Raw genomic sequence first — 26,367 nt, 5'->3', positions numbered from 1 at the left:
TTAATCTGATTCTGTTCTATGGTAAATATTTAAGTCCAACACTATTCCCTAACATGAACTTTTTCCATGCAGCTGATCTCTCATTCCCTTAGCCCAGGACCTTTTTTCCCCTCCTCTCTAAATCGTAACAGGATTTAAGGACCAGCGGAAGACTCACTAAATTTACAGATCCGCTCAACACCTTTCCATCTATATTAAAAGTTAATATTTTGTTGTACACTGTTTGCTTATTCCTTCATATAGCTCACGTCCTGTCTACCCAGTAATACGTTTTGGGAGTTAACCTGAAATATTAAAAAAATTAATTCTCTCATCTAGAAATATTAACTGTGCAGTCTGTTCTTTCAGCAAATATCTATGGAACATCTACTATCAATATTCACGGCACTACCTCAGGTGCTGAAGATACTGGAGTAATAGGTACAGGACACAAAGTACAGTGTTAGCCTAACAGAAAAGACATGGGAGAAGAGGAGAGAGGCAAGAGGGGAGGCAGACAGGATGCTCAGGTGCCTTCACACGCAAGTGTCATCTGGAGATAAACGCTCATCTTTTGGGGCAGTGGCCGCTGAGAAAGTTGTCATTTACAGCAAAGCTTCCATGATCCTTACACCAAGTCAAGAGTTTGACAATTTAGTAGCCAGAAAAATAATTCTCTGAAAAGCTGACTTACTTTCTTAGAGTTTAGAACAAACCTGGACATAGCAGTAGTAGCTTATTTGCTTTTGTTTTCAAATTTCAGAGTTTCTTTTTTATATTAAAGCTGATTTAATCACAGAATTCTAAAGTTTTTGTTCATTATAAAGAATAACATGTTTTTAGAAGTAGACTTAGAATCCTTTAAGGCCTCCTTGCCTTTTATTTGGTGAGATTAGTGTATCCGAGGGTTATATTTAAAACCAACATTTCAATTATATCCTAGTTGGTTTAACTGGATTTTTGTGATACAACATACAATGGGAGATTATTTTAAAACTCCAGATTTAAATGACTTAAACGGATTTTTTTTTTAAAAGGTGGGGAGTAGAGGAGAAAAAGGACCAAGAAAACCAGAAATAAGTATGCCATCCCCATAAACAGTGCCTCAAACAGCTCTTACTAAAACTAAGAAGTTTACTTGGGCCATGTATTTTACATGCAGGTCTGTGTTTTGCAGATTAGGAAACTGAGGTTCAGAGAAGTTACCCAACTATGCACAGCTGCAAGGTGGCAGAACTAGAGTTCGATCCTTGTCTTGATTTCCAAACCCATGTTCTCCCCACTTTATTAAACTGTCTCTACAAGAAAGAGAACTGGGGCGAGAGGCAGCAGCTCAGCTTCAGTCACACCAAGACTTCGGCCGTCAGCCCCTCTGCTTGCCATCCACACCCTCCAGCTCTGCTTCTGCTGCTCTGCGTTCTCACCCTCCCCTTTTTCTCTACCTTCGCTGGTCCACTAATGACAGACCTTATCCAGAGTCCTGCCCCTGGTCCACAGCTGTCTAAATCTTCTCCTTTAGCGAATGCATCTATGGCAAAGGCATCAATCATCATTTCTGTCTAGGTAATGTCACAATCTGGGACTTTACCTCTTGTCCTAACTGCCTGCTAAATATTTACACCTGCTCAACCAGCTGGTCCTTCAACACGACTACAACTTAGTACATCGTCATTCTTTGCCAAATCCTTTCTTCCACTGGCCTCCCTAATGTTTTTTCTTAGTACAGGCCGGGTGAAGCCTCTAAAGCCATCCTTTACTCTTTTTTTCCTTCATCCTTCACTCATTTAATACTTGTTAGTCATCTAAACTGGTCTTTTCTTTATTAACAGTTGATCCCACACACATCACTTATCTTCCACCCAAAGTATTACCATTCAAGTTACACTCCCACCACCACGACTAGATGCCTAAACTATAGCCAGCCCTATCCCCTCCACCATCCTACACACCAAGAGACTGATTTTACCAGTGTATTGCTCTGAGGAGGAACTCTTGGCTCAAAAGCCTTCTGTGACTTTCCACTGTCTTGGACCTACACATTGGTGACTCATCCTACTTTCATAGTCTCATTTTCTTCTGCTCCCCTATGTATTTTCCAAATAGACTCTAGGTAAACTTGACCACTTGCAGTTCCCTATATAGGACATGTACTTCCTTAGTTTCACCCCTTTGCTCATTTCTTCAGCCTGGAATGTTTTCTTAATCTCTCCCTATTGAAATCCCATTGACTGTCAATACCACCTATCCTACGAAATCTTCTCTACTCACATTCACCTTCTTTGAACTTGTACAAAAGTCTAGTCCTTTAGAGAAAGATGGTATCTTGTTTCGAGGTCATTATCATGTATAAATCCCTGGGTAAAGCAAACACTCAATATATGTTTATGAAATGAGTGATGGGAGTGGAGCAGTGATGTGGATACTTCAAAATTGCAATCACCCAGAAGAATTTTCTAATCATTATTAGAATATACCATCTAATAATTTGCCAAGGTCATTTGCCTTTCTAATTAGTTTACTTAGTTAAAAGTAAAAAGAGAGAGGGAAAAAAAAGAAGAAAAAGAAAAATTTCTCTTTCCCTGAGGCCTATTAGTAGTAGAGGGAGGAAGTCCAAAGTTCTCTTGAGTAGTAGGAGAACAGCTGTCTGGATTTAAAAAATTTTTAGCATATAATCTAACTGAATACCAGTGAATTAACTATTAAAAAAAAAATTGAGGCTAGCAAATACCTTCTGTGTAAGAACCCTCTAAGTACCAGCCAGAGAAGGAAGGAAAGTATCTTCCGCAGGTCCATAAACAACCTGGCCTCCATGCTACACACAAAGCTACAGTGTTTCAGAGCTGAGAAGGCCTATGCTAGAACACTGCTGATAGGATTTTCCAGTCCTGCAAGTGATAATAAAGGTTGGGAGAGTCATGCTTTTTGATCTCTGGCTCCCTCTAGAAGTAGCTAAGAGGGACAAAAAAAAATCCTGGGACTATTGTTTCTTGCAAGAAGTCGATGATTCTGTTTCATCCTGGCTTTCCCAAGACTTTTAATAAGATGAAAGTATATTTTATTTATTAATCCATTTGCCCTTGAATGTTTCCTATGTAAGTAAAATTGATTTTTTTCTTACTGACCAAAGTCGAGCCAGCACAAGCAGCCTAACTGTGATATAGTGCAGCACCCTGCAAAGAGGAAACGAAATCACGACAAGCATTTGCCTTTCAGGTTTTAGTGAGGGAAAATTTTGCTTCATAGATTCAGCAGGTTTCTGCATTCCCTTAATCAACTATTTTCAGAAGTTTCCAGTCTGGAGCCAGAACCAAAGGTTGCAGACAGAAGCCAACTCACGTGAATTCTGCCGTCTTTGATGGCAGGACCATCCTCAGCGAGACGCAGGATGAACAGCCCCATGTTGTACTCCTTCCCGCCCCTGAGGCTGAATCCAAAGCCCCGGGGGCCTCGCTCCAGCTCCACTGGGTAACAACCAAGGCTCTAGAGAGAGAGAACATAAGAAAAACATGTTTGCGTGGACTGCTTTATTTAATGTTTGAGGAAAGGCGACTTTTATGGCTGGAAGAAATGATTTATACTTTCAATGTGCACTTTTGTTTTTAATTGATTTTTTCTTTTACAGTCTTTAAAAAACTGTAAAAGAGAAAAAATTGCTGGCCTCAATTTTTTTAAATGGTTAATTCACTGGTTTTTAATTGATTTTTTTAATTACAGTTAATTTTAATTAACTGTAATTAGTTAATTTATGATGTTGTGTTAGTTTCAAGTATACAGCAAAGTGATTCAGTTACTATTCTTTTTCAGATTCTTTTCCATTGTAGGTTATTACAAGATATTGAGTACAGTTCCCTGTGCTATACAGTAGGTCCCTGTTGTTTACCTATTTTATATATAGTAGTGTATACATGTTATCCCAGACTCCTAATTTATCCCCTACTCCCTGCCTCGCTATCCCCTTTGGTAACCATAAGTGTTTTCTATGTCTGTGGGTCTATTTTTGTTTTGTAAATAAGTTCATTTGTATCTATTTTTTAGATTCCACATATAAGTGATATTATATGATATCAATATGCATTTCTGTATCAGGAGGAAGGAATATAAGTTTTGGTCAAAAGGCTACTTAATTTCTATAAATGCAGCCTAAATTAATTTGAAGATTACATGTCTTCTCTACTAGTTGGTCAATGTGCAACAGAACAATCAGAGAGCAGAATTTTGGATGGTGTTTCCTTCAAGCAGATTTTGACTAATTTTCCTGAAAAAAGAAAGAAAAAAAAAAAACCCACCCCAAATTCTACTTTGGCTAGCTAAAACACTGCTATTTCTACGTACTTAACTAAGGGATAAAATTTTTCCAATAGAGGGTAAACTGCTCTTTCACTCTTTACGTTCTCTCGTGGACACTAACAGAATGCCAAACACAGAGTAGGTCCTTAAGAATGATCAATTTGGGGAAAAAAATTTATCTGAACTGATGTGCAATTAAAATTCATCAGGGTCAGTGACTGAGCAACTGAAAAGTACAGTCTGCATTTGGGGGGAATCTCTGTTACCTGATTGTGCCGACTGCCTATGACTGAAATCACCGCAGTATCAGGCTGTGCAAGGTGCTTGTGGTCAGACCACGAATGTCTGTAAGAAGTGGAGACGTCTTTTCCAATTTCACCTTCTGTGGCACTTCTACAGGAGAGAAATCAAGTCACTCTCTGAACTGAGAAAATGAAAAACAGACTAAAAGTAAAGGCAGATCAATTTCTTTTCCTTTAAGGGCTGAATCTTGCCATTCGCCCTCTGACAAACTGCTATAAAGACAGACTGTATCTAGAAGCAGAGGGATGCCAGGCAAAGACTGGCCATTAACTCCAGCATGGCTTAAAGTCTGTAAACACCCCCATGCTGTTTTTTTGTTTAGCTTTTTGTTGTTGCTGTTTTAAGGGCATCTCAGTGCAGTTTACATCAAGGAAAACTGCACTCAAGTCACTGAACTGGAGGGCAGATAAGCTGACCTTGTCACAGTGAGAAATGGCTCTTCTGCAGCACCAACGCCCGTGAAGATGCTGAATTTCTGGAAATTTACTTTTTGTTTCATGACTTATATTTTCAACAAAAGAGGAAAGAAATATGCACAGATACTGCTCAGGTAGTCTGAGAAGACGGCAATGCGTAGGGTCTGGGGCTTCCCTATCAAAACTGTGAGGACCAAGAGCCACAGAGTAGGTGCTACTGTCACTTCTTTCTAATCCCCACCTGTCAGCAGGACTGGATGGTTACGCTGTGGCCTGGGTGGGGCTGGGAAGGGGGAGGAAGGAACAGAGGAACTGGAGGGAGTGGAGGTCTCATTTTGACCTCACCAGCTGGCTTCTGCATAACTATGTGGAGACGGGTAGGGGGCAGTGATGAAAAGTGGGGAGACGAGGAGAGAAAAAACCCCGAACCTGAGAAAAGCAGCCCCACCTGTCCCCAGGTATGTGGTTGGCCTGTGACTGTCCCATGGGCCTGTGCTGCAGGGCTGGGCTCTGCCTGGCGGAGTTTGTTCCTGATGGTGGACCAAGATGCTCTGTTCAAAGGCAAAAACAAGAGAAATAAGAATTTGTACATAAAAATGTGAAGGCCAAGTGGATCTGTGAAAGCGAGACGGTAACAAGTGGTTATCACTTTCGCGACGGCGGTGAATTCACACGGGCAGCACTGTTGTCAGCTGTCTGCAGCTGGAACGCTAACGGCTTTTCCCTGTGGCTTCTGATTGATGCTTACGTTTGAAGAGAACAGGAATCATTCTTACTGCATGCACTTTCCCTCTTTCACCTTTGTTGTGGTCGTCCACACAACATGAAAATCAGAAGCGAACACATGCTGTGATATTGTCTAGAGGACTGAGCTCCGGGAACCATCTTGTAACCTGTTTATGGGTTTCCAGAGAGCACTCCTCAAAACTGGTAAGCTACTCTAGATAACAAAGACAGGTCTCAGGAATGCTGGAACACAGAGGTCAGTCTGGAAACTACACACATATCTTTAACCTGCATCTTTAATATAGCAGTGGTTATCTCACTTAACTCTAGTATCAAAGACAAACTTATAAAATCATCGTGAGTGTTGACAAATGTTTATAAAGATTTTACTGATTCTATTTTCTAACAGCACAAACGTAAATGAAAAAAGGAACATTTGTTTCTGTATCATCCTCAACAGTTCCAGAACTCCTGTTGTTCTCTGAAGGCGGATTTCGTAACTAAGCAGAGTAACTGCTTACATCTAGAACTAGATGCCAATTCATGGAAGATGACAGTTAAAAGACACTCTTAAGGTTGTCAGACTCATGTTTTTAAAGCTGAAGGTTTCTAATGTTTTATCCTGCCCAAATTTCAAAACATAGGATATTTAAAATATCAGAGAGAGAGAACACAGAATAATGATTAAGACCATGAAGTTTGGAGCAAGAGTCATGGGGTTTAAGCCAGATCCCATCATTTACTAGCTATGTGCTCTTGAACAAATTACTTAAATGCTCTGTGCTTCTAATCATCTCATCTATAAAAAGGGAATTACAGCTACCTCGTTGGGGTTACCGGTTTAGCGCAGGTATAGATGTCCGTGCTTAGCACAGCGCCTGGCATATCGTACTCACTATGAAAATGTTTCTGTTACAATGGTCACCGCGGTCAGCGTCATAGCCATCAAGATGGTCGGGGCTACACTGCTCTTAAGGTATACATTCTGAAAATATTTACATACCTTAGCAAAAATGTTCCACGTAGAGGCCATTTTTAGGTTAGAACATGTAGAAACTGATAAAACCGGAATCCCAGAGTATAATGAAAACAGAGAAAGACTGACGTGAAAGACAAGAAATAGGAATGTTTAGGAAGCAATTTCTATTGAGGAAGCTGGGACTTCAGGGTCATCAAATACATCACTATTTTATGGCTCGGATTAAGTTGTTTCTCTTCAAAGTTCTTGGGACGAAAAACAGATAAATAATTTATTCTTATTTAAGAACTTCTTGGAACTGAAAGTAACTGAGAGTACTCTGAAAACACAGGCCAGAGTAGAAACAGTGGCGGGAGGAGAGTAAGGAAGTCTGGCTGAGCTGTGGCAGCCCCCAGGGATTTCTGATGCTCTGACTGCCTGTTGCTCTCATATCTACATGGATTTCAACATGTACCAGACGCAGAGATGGAGGCCCAACCTCGCAGAACCTGTCCAGAGGGTTGTCTTTCCTCTTTAAAATCAAATGATCCAAGAAGGGACAGTGGAGCATGAACTCTTTTTAATTTTTATTTTTGGCAGGGGGTGACCTGGAAATTCCTTTGCTGCAGTTTTGTTTACTGTCGTGAATTTAATTTCCCTAATCAGCTGAACAGATTACTTACATGGGCCTCCTTGCTGACCTGCTTGCCACCAACCTCATCTTTATTCTGCCTCCGGGGTTCCAGTCCTGGCACATGCATTGAAACACACCACAGCCTTGCTTAGAAACCTATGGCAACTTTCTATTGCTCATAAGATACTATCCAAACTGTCACTTGGCACTCCTGTCTTCCCACTTCATCTCTTGTTCAAAATGTCACATCCTCTGTGAAATCCTACCTGGCTCCTTAAGCACAGTTTTCATAGCATTTACCACATTGTGTCAGAGCTGGGTGAATACCTGTCTCCCCTGCTAGACTGTGAACTCCTTGACTGCAGCAATCACACTTCATTCATATTCCTGTGCCCATTAGAAATTCCAGAAGTCCTTCCACCTTTGCTTACTGGGTACGTCAGTTTCTAGTTACCTGCCTCTAAACTTGAGTACCCATTATAGAGTTGAATTCTCTTCTGTCACTGTAAATTCATGGCTACTGTCAAGGGAATGCAAACTGCTGGGAAAAATTACATCCAGCAACAAGATGACTGGGAGATACATGTACCTTTGTTATTAGTCCCATTGAGATAATTTTTTTGGCTTCACTAGCTTGGCTAGAGCAACAGGTGTGTAACTTCAGAGCAGGATAGTATAAATAAGCTGATCAGTTTCAAGTTTTCCTCTACCTTCCCCGAAGGATGAGAGATGTCACTGTTAGGCGAAAGCACCACAAGTTGGTGCTTACTCTTTCAGTTACATGTTTTTTCATTATCCTCTTCAAAGTTAAATAAACTTCCTATCATTGGTATTCTTTTCATTTTTAGTCTTTCAACCCATGCTACCTAACTTCACTTTATTTCTGTGTTAAAAGATGTTCTACTTCTCAAAGTTAAATATTTATTCCATGATGTCAAACAGGCCTATGTTCTCTCTAAATTTTATCTGAAAACTCTTCAAATAGTAAAGCAATGGGTTAAGCATATCTTTCCCTTAATGAGAATTAAACTTTTGCTGGAGTTTCTGTATGTAACTACTTAAGGGAAAGTGCATTACCAGAGGAGAAACAAAATTCTGTAGTTAAAACTACAGCAACAAACATAATAAATTGGGAATCATCTTTACTAAGAATAAATAAGAACCGTATGAAAGAACTTTCTAAAACTCTACTGAAAAGATGACCAGAATAATTGGAGAGATATCCCATATTGTTAGGTGGGATGACTTAATTAAAGGTATAAATTTCCCCAAAGTTAATATATCTTCACTATATTCCAGTAAAAATTGCAGTTGGATTTTTTAGAGGACCTTAATAATTGGCTCTAAAATTTTACATGGAAAGTTTCATGAATACCTAGTTGATTTGGTGGGGGTTTGGTGAAAGACTTGCCTTAACAGACAGATATTAGAATACACCATAAAGTTACAGACTAAAAAGTGTGTGTGTGTGTGTTTGTGAATATATAATACACACACACACACTCTTAAAAATTATATTTATATACTTTAAAATTACATGTATATATATGATATATACACATAGATAATAATAGATGAACCAGCAAAATAAAAGAGAGAGCTTGGAGAATCATGTTTAAAGGAGAAGTTAATATACAGAAGAGATGGCTCTACAAATCAATGAGGAAAAGAAGTACTATCTAATAGCTGGTACTATCTAATAGCTGGTACTATAAGAAGAAAAAAATAAAACTGGATCCCTCCTAAAACTATATATTAATGTAGGCTCCAGATGGATTAAAGATCTAAATGCAAAATGCAAAATTAGAAATCCAGTAGATGGTAATGGAAGAGAAAATCTCTGTGATACAGGGTGGGGAAGTATAACTTATCTTAAATAAAACTTCGAAAGCACACGCCATAAGGTAAAAACTGACTACTCTGGTGACATCTAAATTAAGACTCTCTGTATAGTGAGGGGCACCCTAGTCCACGTTCACATGCAGGTGACAGGAAAAGGTATTTATATTTTCTGAAACTAAATTGGACTAATGCTTATATAATTCACAAGGAATCTCTAAATATCAGAAAGAAAAAGATAGCAACCCCACAAGAAAAACAAGTAAAGAATATGAAGAGGCAAGAAGAAAAGAACTCCCCTCCCCCCAAACAAGCATCCAAATAGATGCTTAAATTCATGGGTAAGCAGAGAAACGCAAGTTATATACCAATGAAGTAACACTTTCCATACCATACACTAGCCAACTTGAAAGCTGGAGAATGCCGAGTATTGGTGGGGATGTGACGAGAAGGAGCCCTCAGTTGATGGGAGTATAGACGGTTGCAGTAATTACAGAGGACAATCTGATAATACAATACTTGGTCAAAGTAAGCAATCTCTTTGATCAAACAACTTCACTCCAATAAATTCTCACACTGTTTTATAAGGTACATATATGAAGGTGTATGAGGATAGTTTGTGATAACGTGGAGCTGGAGACAGTGTGGCTCTCTATGGGGGATGGACAGGGAATGTGTGGTAAATATACAGTATGGAAAACAGTCAAATAGTTAAAAGCAATCAATTATGCTCACCCAGCAACTCAGATAAATCCTGAAGGCATATGATACTATGATACCAAAAGCACAAGCAACCAGAGAAAAGATAGATAAATTAGACAAATCAACGTTAAATTTTTGTGCATCAGAGGACAATATCAAGAAAGTGAAAAGACAACCCGCAAAATGGGAGAAAAGACTTGCAAACCATGTATCTGATATGCATCTAAAGTCAGAATATAAAGAAGCCTTATAATTCAACAATCAAAAAGACAACCCAATTAAGAATGAGCAAAGGATTTGAATAGACATTTCTCCGAAGATATGCAAGTGACCAATAACACAAAAAGAAACTCAACATCATTAGTCACCAGGGAAATAAAAATCAAAAACATATTGAGATACTACTTCACACTCACTAGAATGGCTTAAACACACACACACACAGAGGAAAATAAATGGTGAGGATATAGAGAAACTGGAAGCCTCATACATTACTGGTGGAAATATAAAACAATGCAGCTGTTGTGGAAAACAGCTCAGCAGTTCCTCAAAAAGTCAAACGTGAGTTACCATATGACCCAACAATTCCACACCTAGGTATATACCCAAGAAAAATGAAAACATACATCTGTATAAAAACCTGCACACCAACGTTCAAAGCAGCATTATTCACAACAGAAAAAAACCAGAAACAACCCAGTGTCTATCAAACAATGAATAAATAAGCAAAATGTATGTACACATAATGGGATATTCATTAGTCATAAAAAGGACATGCTACAACACGGATGAACCATGAAAACATTTTGCTAAGTGAAAAGAAGCCTGACACAAAAGGTCACATATTATATAATTCCGTTTACATGAAATATCTAGCAAATCCATAGAGAAAGAACGAGTAGTGGTTTCTTACAGGGGTGATAAAATGTTCTGGAATTGGTGGTGATGGCTGCACAATCTTATGAATGTACTAAAAACCACTGACTTGTATACTTCAAAATAATGAATTTTATAGTACATGAATTATGTCTCAATTAAAAAGAAAAAAGAAGATACAACAACTAAATGCCATGCAAGATCCTGGATTAGATCTTGTAACAATAAAGTGACATTAAAAAAAAAAAAGAAAGCATATGGTTCCGAGAAAAAAAACCAGCATAAAATCTATAACACAATACTATTTATACAACTAAAGAATAAATACACGCACACAAACATGTATTTTAAAAGACATAAACAAAAAGAGGCACATAAAATATACTGGCGTAGCTGCCAGTAGGAGTCGTGAGAGAAATAAGAGTGGAAAACGGAGACAAGTGAGAATAAACAGATAAATAAATGGAAAACAAAACAAAAATGATGGCAACTCTACCAGAACCATCCTAATATAGTCCTTGGTAGTCTTTGGTAACTTGTGTTCACTCTTAAAAATGAAATGAACAAGACCTGACACAACATGAGAAATCAGTTTTGAAAAATAATACAATTTAAAGATTTCTTTACAATAAGCAAGCACAAGCAGGTTTAGTAGGTTTATGCTCTAGACTTGAGAAGGAGCCGCCATGGTGAAGAGGTGGAAGTATTATGGGAATACCACGAGACAGAGTAAGTCCCGAGTCCTGAATATGTTTGAGAGTTACATACTATACATGACACCTTGACATGATGACTTGGCAAAATAAGCACAAATACTGAATCATATCTAGCAAAAGGGAGAAAAGAAGATGAAGGAAACAAGTTTTCTTTTTCCAGGTAACTTTTTACTGATTTACAGTGAATGGCTTATGGAGAGTCGGGGAGCAGTATCACATGGGAAGGAATGTGGTCCTGATGTATAGATCTGGATGTGTGATTTCTAAAAACAGCTGTAGAGCTATAAATATTCACTTGACTCTTTAGTGCAACTGATAGACTTTATATGGGATACAATGAGAAGCCTGGATGGCTTACAAACTCCATGAATGTGATTTTATGGACAGAAGGGACACTTTCTATTTTTGAGAAAAGTAAGATTCTGAGTGTCCCCACAGTTTAATAAAACTTAGAGTATAATAAAATAAGGTGTAATCATTGAAATGTGATTGTACATGTCAAATGTGATTGTATTTTAAGAGGCTGCACCTACATATGAAACACACTTTAAAGCATGGATCTGCTAGGGAGTTTCCCTCCATCCTTCTACTTTTCCTAAACACTGATGGGCATTATATAAGAAATCTTAAGATTGTCCAGAAGACAGGTCCAGAAGTATTTGTGCCAGAATGTCAAAGTTAAAATTTTTTTTTTTTGCCATGCCACACCATGCAGCTTGTGGGATCTTATTTCCCTGACGAGGGATTGAACCTGAGCCCTCAGCAGTGAAAGCGCAGAGTTCTAACCTCTGGACCACCAGGGAATTCCAAAGTTACTTTTTAAATGAAAGAAAAACGACTGGGTAATTTTGACGACCTCTCAGAGAAAACACCATCAACAATAAAGGATAATTTTGAAAAAAAAAAAAAAATTATATCATTCAGCAACAGAAACCACTTCTTTCTCTGTCTCAAGGCTACTCAAAGTGTGGTCTATTAGTCAGTAGTAAAATGCGTACAGATATTGAGTAAAAATTTTATAATGATTTGACAGAATAATTTTGTCTTCATTTTTGTTTTTCATTTAATTTTTATCAGATTTTACAAAAATGCTGGTCTGTGATGAACTAGGGGAAAAAACCACTGATGCTTCTATATATGGTTTGAGAAACACTGATGTACTGCTAGTTCCACCACTTCTAGCAGCTTCTATCACTACTGCATGCCAAGCATGGTGATATAAGTACACAACATACATCATTTTCAGAACAACCCTGAAATGTCATTTCCTGTGGCACTGAGGCCTGCTTTTCTTTGTGGGTCATGGAACAAATTTAAGGCTAAAAAAAGCAGGCTATAGACATCATGGTATAAAGAAATCTTACCAAAATCATATTAAGTAACAATAAGCCTTCATTCAAAAAATGTTACTGAGCACTTACTATGTGGGTAACACTGTTTTAGGCCCTTGGAATTTAGCACCAAACACGACAAATCTCTAACTTCACGAATCTTATGACTTTACATTCTATTAGGGGAGATGACAATAAACAAACTCATAGTTCAATACTCTCAGATAGAAATAAGCACAATGAAGAAAACTAAAGCTGAAAAACAGAGAGAGACTCACAGACATAAAAAACAAAATTAGAGTTACCAAAGGAGAAAGGCAGGTGGGGGAGGGATAGATTAGGAGGTTGGGATTAACATATACACGCTGCTATATAGAAAACAATTAACAAGGACCTATTGTATAGCACAGGGAAGTATACTCAATATTTTGTGATAATCTATAAGGGAAAAGAATCTGAAAAAGGAATATATATGTGTGTATGTACATATATATTTGAATCACTGTGCTATATATGTGAAACTAACACAATATTTTGTAGGTTAACTATACGTCAATAAAAAAAATTTTTAATTAATAACTTTTTAAAAAGTAAAATTGAGTAAGGGAACAGAGGAAGACTGGGGCAGGCGGAAGGAGGGTTATTTTAGGTACTGTGATTAGTTAGGGAAGGCACAGCAGTTAGGAGCACAGCTTCTTGAGCCAGAATGCCTGATTCAAATACCTGTTCTGTCACTAGTTTTATGACTATGGACAAGTTCTCTAATTGCTCTGTGGCTCATTTCCTCATCTATAGGATGGGAAATTAATAGTGCCCACGTAGGGTTAGTGTGAGGATTAAATGAGTCAGCAGATGTAAAGTACTTAGGACAAGGCCTGCCACATAGTAGTAAGTGCTTCCTAAATGTTATTCTTTCCTTAGGCAGTGAGACTCAGGCAGAGACCTGAATGAGGAAGGCAGCCAGGCAGGGATGTGGTAAAATAATGACAGCTAGCACCAGACGAGCACCTTGGGGTGCTTATGCAGATGATGTACATTTTCACCTTTAATCTTCACGTGGGATCCTGAAATAGATACCATTATTCCCATCCTACAGGTAAAAAACTGAAGGTTAGAAATGTTAAGTGGCTTGTTTAAGGTCAGACAACTAGCTAATGGGTGTCAGTGAACTCTGTCAGTCAAAAGCCTTCCTTCCTCTATCTTGCCTCTGCTAGGTACTGGCACAGTACTGAAAATCTCCTGACTTTTACTTTGTTCATTTGCTCATTCATCTATTTACTCATTCCTTCATTCAAAGAAATATTTACTGAGTGCCTGGCAAGTATCACAGTCAATTGGTAATATATTCTTTGTCTTCAAAGAGTAGACCCTTTTAATAGGGATACAGTGATGTAAGAACAGTGCTCAACGAATTGCAGGGATGAGGAGTGCTACAGGACTGAGTGGAGGAGCCCACGTGTACAGAGGCCAATGAGGCTCAGTTCAAAAGAGGATTTAGAAAAAGGTGGGGGGGGGGGGGCGGGGGGCGGAGAGGAGAGAGGGAGAAAGAGAGAGAGAGAGAGAATTTGGAAAGAACTGGGAGGTAAATTCAAAAGGCAGGCTGGGAGCAAAATTGTAAAACACTTTCTGTGCAGAGAGTGGGGATGCACTGGAGCTTCCACAGAGGAGGCCTTCAGAAGGAAGAACCAGCAGAGTGCGGGTCAGAGCCTGGGAGCAGAGGCAGGGATGTCACAGAGTCTGAGAACGAGACAGGGCCTCAGAGAGCAGCCAGACGAACTCACGTCCACAAAGAGATCTCCCCTTACAGAATCTTGGGCAGAAGGGAGATTTACGTAATACCTTACATACAAATGTATGTGAGTGGTGCAGGGAAAAGAAAGGAAGAATCAAGAATAAAAAGACCTGAAAACTGACTAGATTAGAGGATCATGCAGGGAAAGGAGGACATGAACACACATTACGGTACAAGGAATTTTAACATGAAAGACTGACCCTTTACAATTCTGTTGCTTTTGGCTTCTCGTTAGTTTTACAAAATCAGGAAAAATGAGATGAGTGTTATGTAACGGTTACCCTGTAATTCATAAACAAAGATCGTGAACTGGTGCCATTCAAAACGGTTTCTAATTAGAAATTCTTAATGATCAAAGGCAGCCTTAAAGCAAGGCAAGACACTAAGTGCGTTTTATGCCCTATTTACTGGCCATTCCTACGTACTCCCTTTCCCCCACTTATAAAGCAGCTACCAGAACAAAGCCCTGCCCGCAAGGCAAGGCACACTATGGCATGGGCCTGACATGAAAGGCTTGATATCAACAGTGACTTTCTTTGAACTCTTTAGAGGATTTTCTCTCACTCAAGCAGAGACTAAAGACATTATTTTAAGAAAATAAGATCTGAGAAGTATTACCAATGTCTTTCGCTCTGGGTGCTTACTCTTTTGGCATATAGATAAATGGCCACCACTCACTAGGTGCATTATTTTTTTTGAGCTACTGACAACTTTACAATAAACTGTCTCTTAAGTTCATTAAATGGAAAAGGCAAAATATGAGACTCCAGGGTGTATAAATGGTTCTATCACCGCAGTGATTCTGGCAACGCTGGAGGAAGCCACTGCCTTCTGTAGGCTCTGTGCCCCTCAAATCAGTTTGGGGAACGCAGGTCTAATGGTTCCTTACCTTCTTCAGCAATGACCGTCAGTGTGACAGTGACACCAGCATCTTTGATCAACTGAACAATGTTATCATGGGACAATTCAACAATGGACTGCCCATTCACGGCAGAGATATGATCTCCAACTTTCAGCTTCCCACAGCGATCAGCTGGACTTCCTTCTATGACTCGGCCAATTTTATGAGGAATGACTACGGGAAAAAAAAAAACAAACACCCAGGTTTTTCAATTATTTAACATATCTCTGAGTGCTGGATTTATTACCATCATCAAAAATTCAACATAATAACATTAAAGAAAATTCTTTAAAGATATATCAAAAAACCACCACATGTAATCATCCTATCCGAATGCAACTATTTTCATAGTATTTTCCACTCTTTGTCCACACTCATAGATACTCTTTACACAGTTGCAATCATAGCACATAAACCCTTTGCTATTTTCCACTTAGCAGAAATCTTTTTCCAATTTTTATATTGTCATCCTAACAATCCCGTTTAAAGACTACTGACCTCAGTGATACTTAATGAGAACATCTCATGTTTCTTGTTTGTTGTTGGCTGTTTAGGCTGCACCATGTTTTTTGGCTCTTTTAGAAACTGCTACAATGAGATCATCTTTGGTCCTGTTGAAGGGGCATTTACTCCCACATGGAATCTTGTAAATAAATGCAGTTCAAAATCAAGTTTAGGACTCAGATTGATCAGAAGTCCAGTTACAGTGAAATGACTGATCACTGAAATGAATCCTACTTACTTCTAGAGCAAAATTAATCCCTTTTATTTATGCCTTTAGATTTTTTTTTTTAATTAGAAAAGCTGAGTAGAATTAGAACATTAAATGTTCAACATTAAGATTATTTGGCTTATGGATAAAATCCTACCCTGAATGCGCAAAGCTGAGCATAAGACGTTTGCAAAGACGCTCTGTGCAGTTCTATTATATCTCTAGCATAACGCTAAAGGCTTTCCTAGAGTAACTATTAAGACACTTCACCGTTATTATGCCTTAAAATGAATTCTCAGAGACTCAGGAAATCTTGTCAAAATATCTTTCACCATTTAGTAAGGGGCATTCGTATTAAGAAACAAATGTTCCTTCTATGTTCTCTAAGAATTTCTTTGCCTAGGTCAGTATATTTATCACACACTTGGGCTCCTGCTGAATATGGATTGTTATGAATAAGGATAATTTAATATTTTTAAATGGCACTGTGATTATGTTTAATTTCCACAGTAAAATGGGCTTCTTACTAGTGATTCTGAATTACATCGACGTGTATGTTAGGACCATTTTAATAGACCTTCATTTGAACTGGAAGTTACTCTTGGCCATGATTTATGTCCCCGTGGAAAGTGAGTGCCATTCCTTGGCTCTTCTAGGATTTACAGTGGGAGATTTTATCTTAAAAAAGAGGAAGTCAATGTTGGAAGCAAGTGCCCTTTAGCTCTGAATTATACAAGCACTTATTTACCATTTTCCCTGTAAACAAAGTAATTAGAAAAGCTCCAGAGCAGCGTGGGCCATGTCCTGTGCCGTGCAGCACGAGCTGATGCTCTGACAGTACAAGTGGCACATCAGGAACATGTAGAGAATCACACAGTGGCCCTGTGGTGACCTTCTAAATCAGTATCTTAGTTACTCTCTTTCTTAGAAGAGACTTACTGGTACACAGTGTTCATTCCATATCCCCAGAGAAGAAAACCATTCAGCTCCCTGGCACACTGAAAGGGGCTTTTTCAGACTTGGGAAAGCAACAAATGAGATGAACCTCTGATGTCTCAGTGGTTCCTCTCTCATCATGTGAGCAACGTGGTCAAAAGGAATTGGCAAATCTTGGTACAGAACTTCCTGAAGGGTTAGTGGTCGAGGTGAGGGAAGATAAAAGTAGTCAGATTGTTAACTGTCTTGGTATTTATAGCGGCACCACCAAAATAGTTAAAAATAACAAACAGACCAGTAGAAAGATAACTTCTGAACATTCTCTGAATAGACTGGGAAGTTTTCAAGGTAACTGCTTAGCGTACACACGGCTAAGGAAAAGTCTGAGGTCCTGCCTTTTTGTTGGTATACAAAGTCTATAGGCATTTGCCATAAAGCCAATTTATCCGTCTTCATTCATCTTTGGCCTAAATCTGTCTCACAGACTGGCTTGTCCAGCTGCTGGGATCATTTTAGTGCTCTTAAAACATTTCTTTTCAGGAAAAGAAAGGATGGTAACTGGAAATGTCCCTTTCTCAAAGAACTCCTTTGCACCCAGAACTGAAAAGTATATGATAAGAGAAACACTAAAACCTCTAAAGTACTGGCAATGCAAAAACTAGCCAAGTCCTTATCATCTTCAACAGAGGTCTTTTCTAAGTACTCCATTCACGTGGCACTGACACAAACTGGGTCCAAGGCAAGAAGGATGCTGGGCCTGGATCCCTGATCTTTGAAAAAGTCAACGGTAGAGAATCTCACGATTTTATAACTGGTATTAGAGATGCTACTGGGAACTCTTCTTGTGATAAATGTCAGCAGAAAAGAAATTTCGGCAGAAGGGGGGAAAAAAACCCCAACAGCCTAAACTGTGCAGAATACCAATCTATACCAGGACAAGATCCATAAGGAATGATCTATTCTGACAGACAGGTTTCTGGCCTTTTCACCTGTGCTTGCTCTTTTCTAAACCACACTTTCACGGTTATGCGGTTTGCAGCAACTGCTCAGTGTCTGGGAGAGAAAGCTCCTCATGTAAGCTCACCCCAGGATCCTTCTAGCTATAAGAGTTAAATGGAGTTCCAAGAAGAATGCTTGCAGGGCTCAGAATTTTGTGAGATTATTAACTAGCACTTCAGTGAAATTACGAATTCTGGTTTTGGACCATGACTGAAAATCTCAAGTACTTTATATAAAATTCACTGATGATACCCTAAGCCTAATTTACCATTCAGGCTGATAATTAATGAGCTGCAAACACTCATTTCCTGCCACACATTAGCTGCTGCCTCAATCTTACATTTTAATTGGGCTTTCTTTCCCATCTCGTTACTCAAATATTGATAAACTTTTTAACGTTTCTTTAGGAGAAAAAGGTCAAGAGGCAATGACAATTTTATAAATAATGATGATGACAATGGCAGCAGAAACTACAAAAAAGCAACAGCAGCTAACATTTATTGAAGGTCCAGGCAAAGTGCTTCATGTGTGTTATCTCCTTTAATCCTCACAACATACGAGACAGGAAGTGTTATCATCCATCCTCATTTCACAGGGGAAACTGGAGCTGTTGGAGGGTAAGTAATGTGCCCAAGATCAGACAGCTATTAAAAGACATAAGCAGGCCTAGAATCCAAGTTTTTCTGATTATTAAAGCCCAGCACTTAATGACACTATCTTATATAGAGACCTAGCATTTATGGTATACAAAACCATCAAAATAGTAAAGAAGAAATTTAAACAAATAAGTATAAAAAGATTTTTAAATTTTAAAGATAAACAAATATATATGCAAATAAAATAGTATGTTTACTATATAACATATTAAAGTGTAATAACATAGATTTTAAATATAAACAAATATAGAAATATGTTAAACATATTTAAGTAACACTAGACTCTCCCATAATTTCTGTAGTGCTAGAGAAGGAGCATCCTCAGTATGAAAAGTGGTTAGCATTTATCATGCTGACTAATAATCTTTCACTATTTTTGTTAATCTGAATGCCTGAGATTACTGCATGGTATTAGAATGAGAATATGATTATCTAAAATGGTTGTTTTTCAAAATACTGATTTCCAATGATACAACATAAAATCCACCTAAAAGCTGCTTCCTTTTATTTTTCTGACACACAGGCCACATAATCATCCTCACAGCATCAGTGACAGCTCCAGTTCCGAGCATTACCATAGCAACGGCTTTTGGAAAATGGAAACTAGTATCAGTGAGCAGTGACCTGATACTATAGTAATAACTCATCCATGTCACAGAATCTTCTTCTTTTACACACTTGCATTAATTTTAGCAAGAGTTCTGCAAATTGCTTTGGCTCACAACACTTCCCTGAAAGTGTTTTCCCTTTTTTACTAAGGTTTTAGTGATCATCTAGTCGAAAAGGATCTCACTACCCAAGGTATAATCAAATCCACTGGAAAAGGCAAGAGTGCATTTTCATGTGGTCAAAGATTTTTATCACTTGACTTGGAAAAATAAAGCTACCAGACAAGCATGATACATAAATATTAATTTGCTGGTTCTCATCTTATATTCATTTGTATTTTATAATTATATTTAAAGATGATTATTTGTTAGAAACATAAAAGACACGACAAATATTTAATATGCTGAATCATAACAGCCCTGAACATACTAGAGGTAATTCCTTCTTTGTTGAGGGAATTAATATACATATTCATCCTTCTCAGATGACAATATTCTGTTAAACTGGGTTCAGGATATTTAATTTTTCAAGGTTCTGAGAAAATTTTTACCTTTCAATGATGCGTATAAGCTAAGAATGCCTGTTATCATTCAAGAAGGTCACTTTATAGCTAGAATATGGCAATTATTATCAAATAACATGAAAGGACTATTTAAGACATATTTAGGTCAAGATTTTCTGTTAATCTGCTTTGCTTCTTTTCAACTGCTTCTAGCATTTAATTCATTTCTGCATACACGATTTCTCCTAATTTGAAAAAAAAACCTATATGCCCCCATAATTTTAAAAATTCAGCATTGTCCTTTCACTTTCAATTAGGTCACATCCCTGATATACTGCCACAATATAAGCTTGATACAAACCAAGCTACCAAGAACTTATTTTATGGAATCTGAGACAGACATATAAACCTGAAGCCTGGAAGGTTTGATTCATATTACCTAATTTTTTTTTTTTTAATAGTCAATTTCCTTTTTTTTTTTTTTGACAGATTTTTCTTTTGACATGGACCATTTTTAAAGTCTTAATTGAATTTCTGTTACAATATTGCTCCTGTTTCACATTTTGATTTTTTGGTTGTGAGGCATGTGAGATCTCAGCTCCCCAACCAGGGATCGAATCCACACCCCCTGCATTTGAAGGTGACATCTTAACTACCGACTGCCAGGGAAGTCCCCAGATTACCTAATTTTGAAAATAAAGAAAATATTCAGCATTTTAAAAAAGATAAGTCTCTAAGGCAATTTATATTAATATATGATTCCTAACTAGTTTCATAAACCCTAGTGGGTGACTCAGAAAACTGGAATTATAGGGAGGGATAACAGGATGCAGAAGCCCTTACCTCCTGGAGGTGGCTTGCTTTTGGAAGTGAGAATGACAAAGCCAAATCCTTCATTTTCTTTTCGTTGCAAGACAACATCATAGGGCTCCTGGGGAGCAGGCCTGGCTGGGACCTCTGCTCGGTTCAGGCGGGGAGATCCATTCTGTGTTGAAAGGAAGGCTTGAGAGCTGTCATCCTCAGGTTGTTTTTCTATAACAAACATGATCAATTTTGATATTTCTGCAAAGTCATAACTTTTGATAACTAGAGTATTTTTGTGCTAAGCCTTTCACAAGAAAACTTCATTTCTAATAACATAAAGGATAGAAAAGCAGTGCCTCCACCCACGTGACCTTTGGACATAATGTGAGTGCAGATGTAGGCAGCAGAAGTCCAGCTGACTTCTTAAATGCTCTTTAACTACATAGTTGGAAAAATGCAAAACGTTATCTAACTTTAAAGGAAGTTTTTCAAAGCTTCTGTGAAATTTGATTCTAAAAAAATGCTTCTTGGAATTATTTTAATCCCAACCAGGTTTTTAACCTTGACCAGTAATTTTTTTTAAAGTTGATCATGAAAAACAACATCGTAAACTCCCTTTTAAAATCAACTTTAAATATAATTTAGTGCAGTGACTGACACTCATGACATCTGGAACGTCACTGCATCAGGACAGAGATGCTGCCCATTACAGGTGGAGAACAGCTTGCCATCTACACAGAATTTATCTTTTACAATGTGTTTTACAACTGCAGTTTCCTGATGGGTGATACCAGATAAGTTAACCATTAGCAGTTCTCAGGCACATAACAAGCTGTCCACATGAACTGCAAACTCTCCTAGGCAAAGATTAGGTCATAAGGAATCCCTAGCAAATGAGCAGTTAATCTATACCTTTTTCTCCTCCTGTTCAAGGATAATATCAGAATTTCAGAAAGCATGACACAAGTTACTCCTAATCGATTTCAAAAAAAGGGCAAATTTTGTGCCATAATTTGATACGAAACATCATAAACAACAACCACAACATACTGCTATTGATGAATAGGCATTTACAAGGTCTCTTTGGGTCAAAATCTATGTGATTCTGAGGATATTTTGAACCTCAAAAAAGTGTTACCAACATCCAATCATTAATAAAAAATAAAGATTCTTTTTGCTATAATGCATGGTTAGAATGAATTAGCTAAAATGCTTCCAATAATATCAAACTATTATACTCTGAAACTTCTTCATGATGCTTTCCAGGAAGGAGTCAACCTCTAGTTGTATAGCATCACAGTTTTTTTTTTTTTTTTTGGTTATTTATTTATTTATTTATTTATTTTTTGGGGGGAGGTACACCAAGTTCAATCATCTGTTTTCATACACATATCCCCATATTCCCTCCCTTCCTTGACTCCCCCCCTCCTCGAGTCCCCCCCACCCTAGCATCACAGTTTTTACTCTGTATAGTTATGTTCTGACTGCAGCACAACCAGACAGAGACAATACTGCATTAAAATCTGTATGCATCTTAGAATGCCTGATATTTATGAAGGGAGATGGGTCTTTACTTCGGATGCTGCAATCAAAAACACAGGGCCTCATTCTTAAGCGTAATACAAATATTCATCAAGTCAACAAGCATTTTTTTAAATGTCCACTTTGTGCCAGGCAGGCATTCTTCTAAGTACTGGGGACACACCACGTAACTAAATGGACGAAACTCCCAACATCCATGAGGCTTACACTCTTGTGGTGCCACGGGGTTGTCTTTTAAAAATTTTTAAGTGGCAAGAATTCACTTCTAAAAATTTCTACTTAATAATCACAAAACTATTGAAGAGGAAAATACAAGAGATTTTCATATCCTAGAGTAATGGTTTAGACCCCAGGCTCTGTAATTAAACTACCTATTTTAATCCTGGTCCTACTACTTACCATCTATGTGTTTCTCAACGTTTCTGTGAGGAACTAGAATAATGACAGTGTTTACATCATAGTGTTGTAAAGAGTAAGTAAAAGAATCAATATGTATGGGATGTAATAAAGACTCAATAAATGTTAAAGTATATTATACTAAAACTTGTCAAGTAGAAACATTTTGATATTCAGCTAATGGGATACATCTTGGTATGACTAAATACCTTTCCATTTGTTTTTCAGAAAACACACTTAACCTGATACTCCAACCTACAATACCACATTGGCAAAATTCATCAATATATTAATATAATCTTAATGTAGAGGCCCAAAACTTATTTCTCTTTTTTGAGAGTAGTAGGATTCTTTCCAAATCCTTTTGACCTTACATGGCCTTCCACAATGAGGGCCTGGATCACACCAAATGAGTTCTCTCTTACATTATTAAACATAATAAAATAACCTGCAAAAAGCAAAAAACAAACAAACAAAAAAATGTGGACTAAGTCTCTTTGTTTCCTTTTTAACTTATCAGAGCAGGAACAGGTTCACATACCACCGTAGAAGATCTTTCTTCTGACGGTTAATAACACATGGCCATTTCGAGCAGCGGTTGTCATTAGGTCTAGGACTTGTTTGTGTGATTTCCCTTTAACAGGAATTCCATCAATGCACATCAGCTCATCAGCTGCACGGAGCCGACCATCTTTCTCAGCTGCGCCCAGAGGAATGATGGCCCCAATGTATATCTGATAAGATATAAAGTGTAGGTTGGTCTATACAGTCTACTAAGATCTATTAAGATCTTTAACTACTAAGTTAAGGACTTCCTGACTCAGTACTGTGCAAACCAACAGATTTTTGCAGTTCAACATGAAAACTGTCATATGTTAAAAAGGTGAAATCTTAGAAATTGACCAGTCTCCAAAATGGCACTTCAAATAACCAAACCATGTAATCTCTTCTGGATCGTCTGCGTTGGGTACAAGGAAGACAGAAAATACAATAGTTCAATAATTTAAAAGTACTACTATCACTTCCATCACTATAACAAAGCATAAACATTAAACTCAGAAAATGCAATTTTGTGGAGTAGCTACTAAAAGTAAAGTCCATTGAGTGTCATCAGAAAATATTTTGTTTTGTACACTGTTCACAGCAACTGGAATAATTCTTACAATACTCCCATTACATAAGGCTATCAGTACAAGTTTAGTATACACAAAAGAGAAATATTTCTTGTTCCTAAATTATAAAGCAGTAAATACTTTAAGGGAACAGAGTAACCTAAGATTCACTTGCATCTAGGTGAACAGATCTAATTCATTCTGTTTGCCAACAACCAGGATTCTATAATTAGGTAATCCTAAATGTCTGGGCTAGTTTCAGAGCTGCTAGAAGCTGACATTTAAGAGAAGATAAAGTGAAAGCATTTCCTCTAAGATCAGGAGAAAGAAAAGGATGCCCAATCTTGTCACTTTTATTCAATATAGTATTGGAAGTTCTAGCTACAGCAATCAGATAAGAAAAAGAAATAAAAGGAAACCAAATTGGAAAGGAAGAAGTCAAACTGTCACTGTTTGCAGATGACATGATACTATATGTAGAAAATCCTAAAGATGCCAGCAGAAAACTACTAGAGCTCATCAATGAATTCGGTAAAGGGGCAGGATAAAAAATTAATATACAGAAAAATGTTGTATTTCTATACAATAATGATGAACTATCAGAAAGGGAAATTAAGGGAACAATCCTATTTACCATTGCACCAAAAATAATAAAATACCTAGGAATAAGCCTACTAAGGAGGTAAAAGACCTGTACTTGGAAAACTATAAGTTGCTGATGAAAAAAATTGAAGATGACACAAACAGATGGAAAGATATACTGTGTTACTGGGCTGGAAGAATTAATATTGTTAAAATGACCATACTACCTAAGGCAATCTACAGATTCAATGTAATCCCTATCAAAGTATGAAGGGCATTTTTCACATAACTAGAACAAAAAAATCTTTTAATTTGTATGGAAACACAAAAGATTCCAAATAGCCAAAATAATCTTGAGAAAGAAGAACAGAGCTGGAGGAATCACATTCCTGGACTTTAGACTATACTACAAAGCTACAGTAATCAAGACAGTATAGTACTGGCACAAAAATGGACACATAGATCAAGGAACACAATAGAGAGCCCAGAAATAAACCCACACACTTATGGTCAATTAATCTACAACAAAGGAGGCAAGAATATACAATGGAGAAGAGGAAGCCTCTTCAATAAGTGGTGCTCAGAAAACTGGACAGCTACATGTAAAAGAATGAAATTAGAACATTCTCTAATACCACATACAAAAATAAACTCAAAATGGATTAAAAATCTAAGTGTAAGACTGGATACTCTAAAACTGCTAGAGAGAAACTTAGGCAGAACATTCTTTGACATAAATCACAGCAATATCTTTTTGGATCCATCTCCTAGAATAATGGAAATAAAAACAAAAATAAACAAATGGGGCCTAATTACACTTAAATGCCTTTGCACAGCAAAGGAAACCATAAACAAAACAAAAAGACAACCTACAGAATGGGAGAAAATATTTGTAAATGAGGAGGCCAACAAGGGATTAATTTCCAAAATACACAAATAGCTCATACAACTCAATAACAAAAAAAACTAAGAGCCCAATTAAAAAAATGGGCAGAGCATCTAAATATACATTTCTCCAAAAAAGACATACTGATGGCCAAAAGGCACATGATAAGATGCTAAACACTGCTAATATCAGGGAAATGCAAGTCAAAATCATAAATGAGGTATCACCTCACATCTGTCAGAATGATTATCATCAAGACATTTACAAATAATAAATGGTGGCAAGAATGTAGAGGAAAGGGAACTCTTGTACAGTTAGTGGGAATATAAATTGGTGCAACCACTGCCAAAAACAGTATGGAGGTTTCTCAAAAAACTAAAAATAGCACTACCATATGACCCAGCAATTCCACTCTTGGGTATATATCTAAAAGAAATGAAAATACTAACTCAAAAAGATACATGTACCCCAACATTCATAATAGCATTATTTACAGCTGTCAAGATATGGAAGCAACCTATGTGTCCATCAACAGATGAATGGATAAAGAAGATGTGATATATGTGTGTATATATATACATACACATACACACACCTGTATATACATACATATACATACAATGGAATACTATTCAGCCATAAAAAAAAAGAATGAAATTTTGCCATTTGAAACAACATGGATGGACTTGGAGAACATTATACTAAGTGAAATAAATCAGACAAAGAAAGACAAATACTGTGTCATATCACTTATATGTGGAATATGAAACATACAAAAAAACCTGGTGAATACAGCAAAAAGGAAGCAGAGTCATAGATACAGAAAACAAACTAGTGATTATCAGTGGGGAGAGGGAAGCAGGGAGGGGCGATATGGGTGTAGGGGATTAAGAGGTACAAACTATCATGTATGAAATAAGCTATGAGGATATATTTTACAAAACAGGGAATATAGCCAATATTTTATAATAACCATAAATGGAATATAACCTTTAACAATTGTGAATCACCATACTGTACACTTGTAACATAGAATATTATATGTCAACTATATTTCAATTAAAAAAAAGAGAAGAGAAGAGAATGGTTTCTCCCAAACTGCTTGAGAAAAATTCTTAAAATGTCTAAGTGAACAAACACTGTGGGTATGAACAAAATAGAAAGCAACAAA

At 37.4% G+C, this 26,367-nt stretch overlaps 1 protein-coding gene across 4 annotated transcripts in view; it reads right to left on the bottom strand.

Annotated features, from left to right (window-relative positions):
• Positions 1 to 26,367, bottom strand: part of MAGI3 (membrane associated guanylate kinase, WW and PDZ domain containing 3) — a 238,567-nt gene that overhangs the window by 7,092 nt on the left and 205,108 nt on the right. For all 4 annotated transcript variants that reach the window (XM_057701704.1, XM_057701981.1, XM_057701797.1 and 1 more), the window contains 6 exons: positions 23,158 to 23,350; positions 20,718 to 20,906; positions 15,449 to 15,634; positions 5,434 to 5,536; positions 4,533 to 4,659; positions 3,316 to 3,459 (listed from right to left, as the gene is read on the bottom strand). In XM_057701704.1, coding sequence (XP_057557687.1) covers positions 3,316 to 3,459; positions 4,533 to 4,659; positions 5,434 to 5,536; positions 15,449 to 15,634; positions 20,718 to 20,906; positions 23,158 to 23,350 — 942 coding nt within the window. The remainder of the gene's footprint in view (positions 1 to 3,315; positions 3,460 to 4,532; positions 4,660 to 5,433; positions 5,537 to 15,448; positions 15,635 to 20,717; positions 20,907 to 23,157; positions 23,351 to 26,367) is intronic.

This window comes from Hippopotamus amphibius, chromosome 1 (genome assembly GCF_030028045.1).
Source record: "Hippopotamus amphibius kiboko isolate mHipAmp2 chromosome 1, mHipAmp2.hap2, whole genome shotgun sequence".
Taxonomy (NCBI): domain Eukaryota; kingdom Metazoa; phylum Chordata; class Mammalia; order Artiodactyla; family Hippopotamidae; genus Hippopotamus; species Hippopotamus amphibius.
Note: the sequence above shows the minus strand (reverse complement) of the source record. Positions and strands in the feature narration are given on the sequence as shown.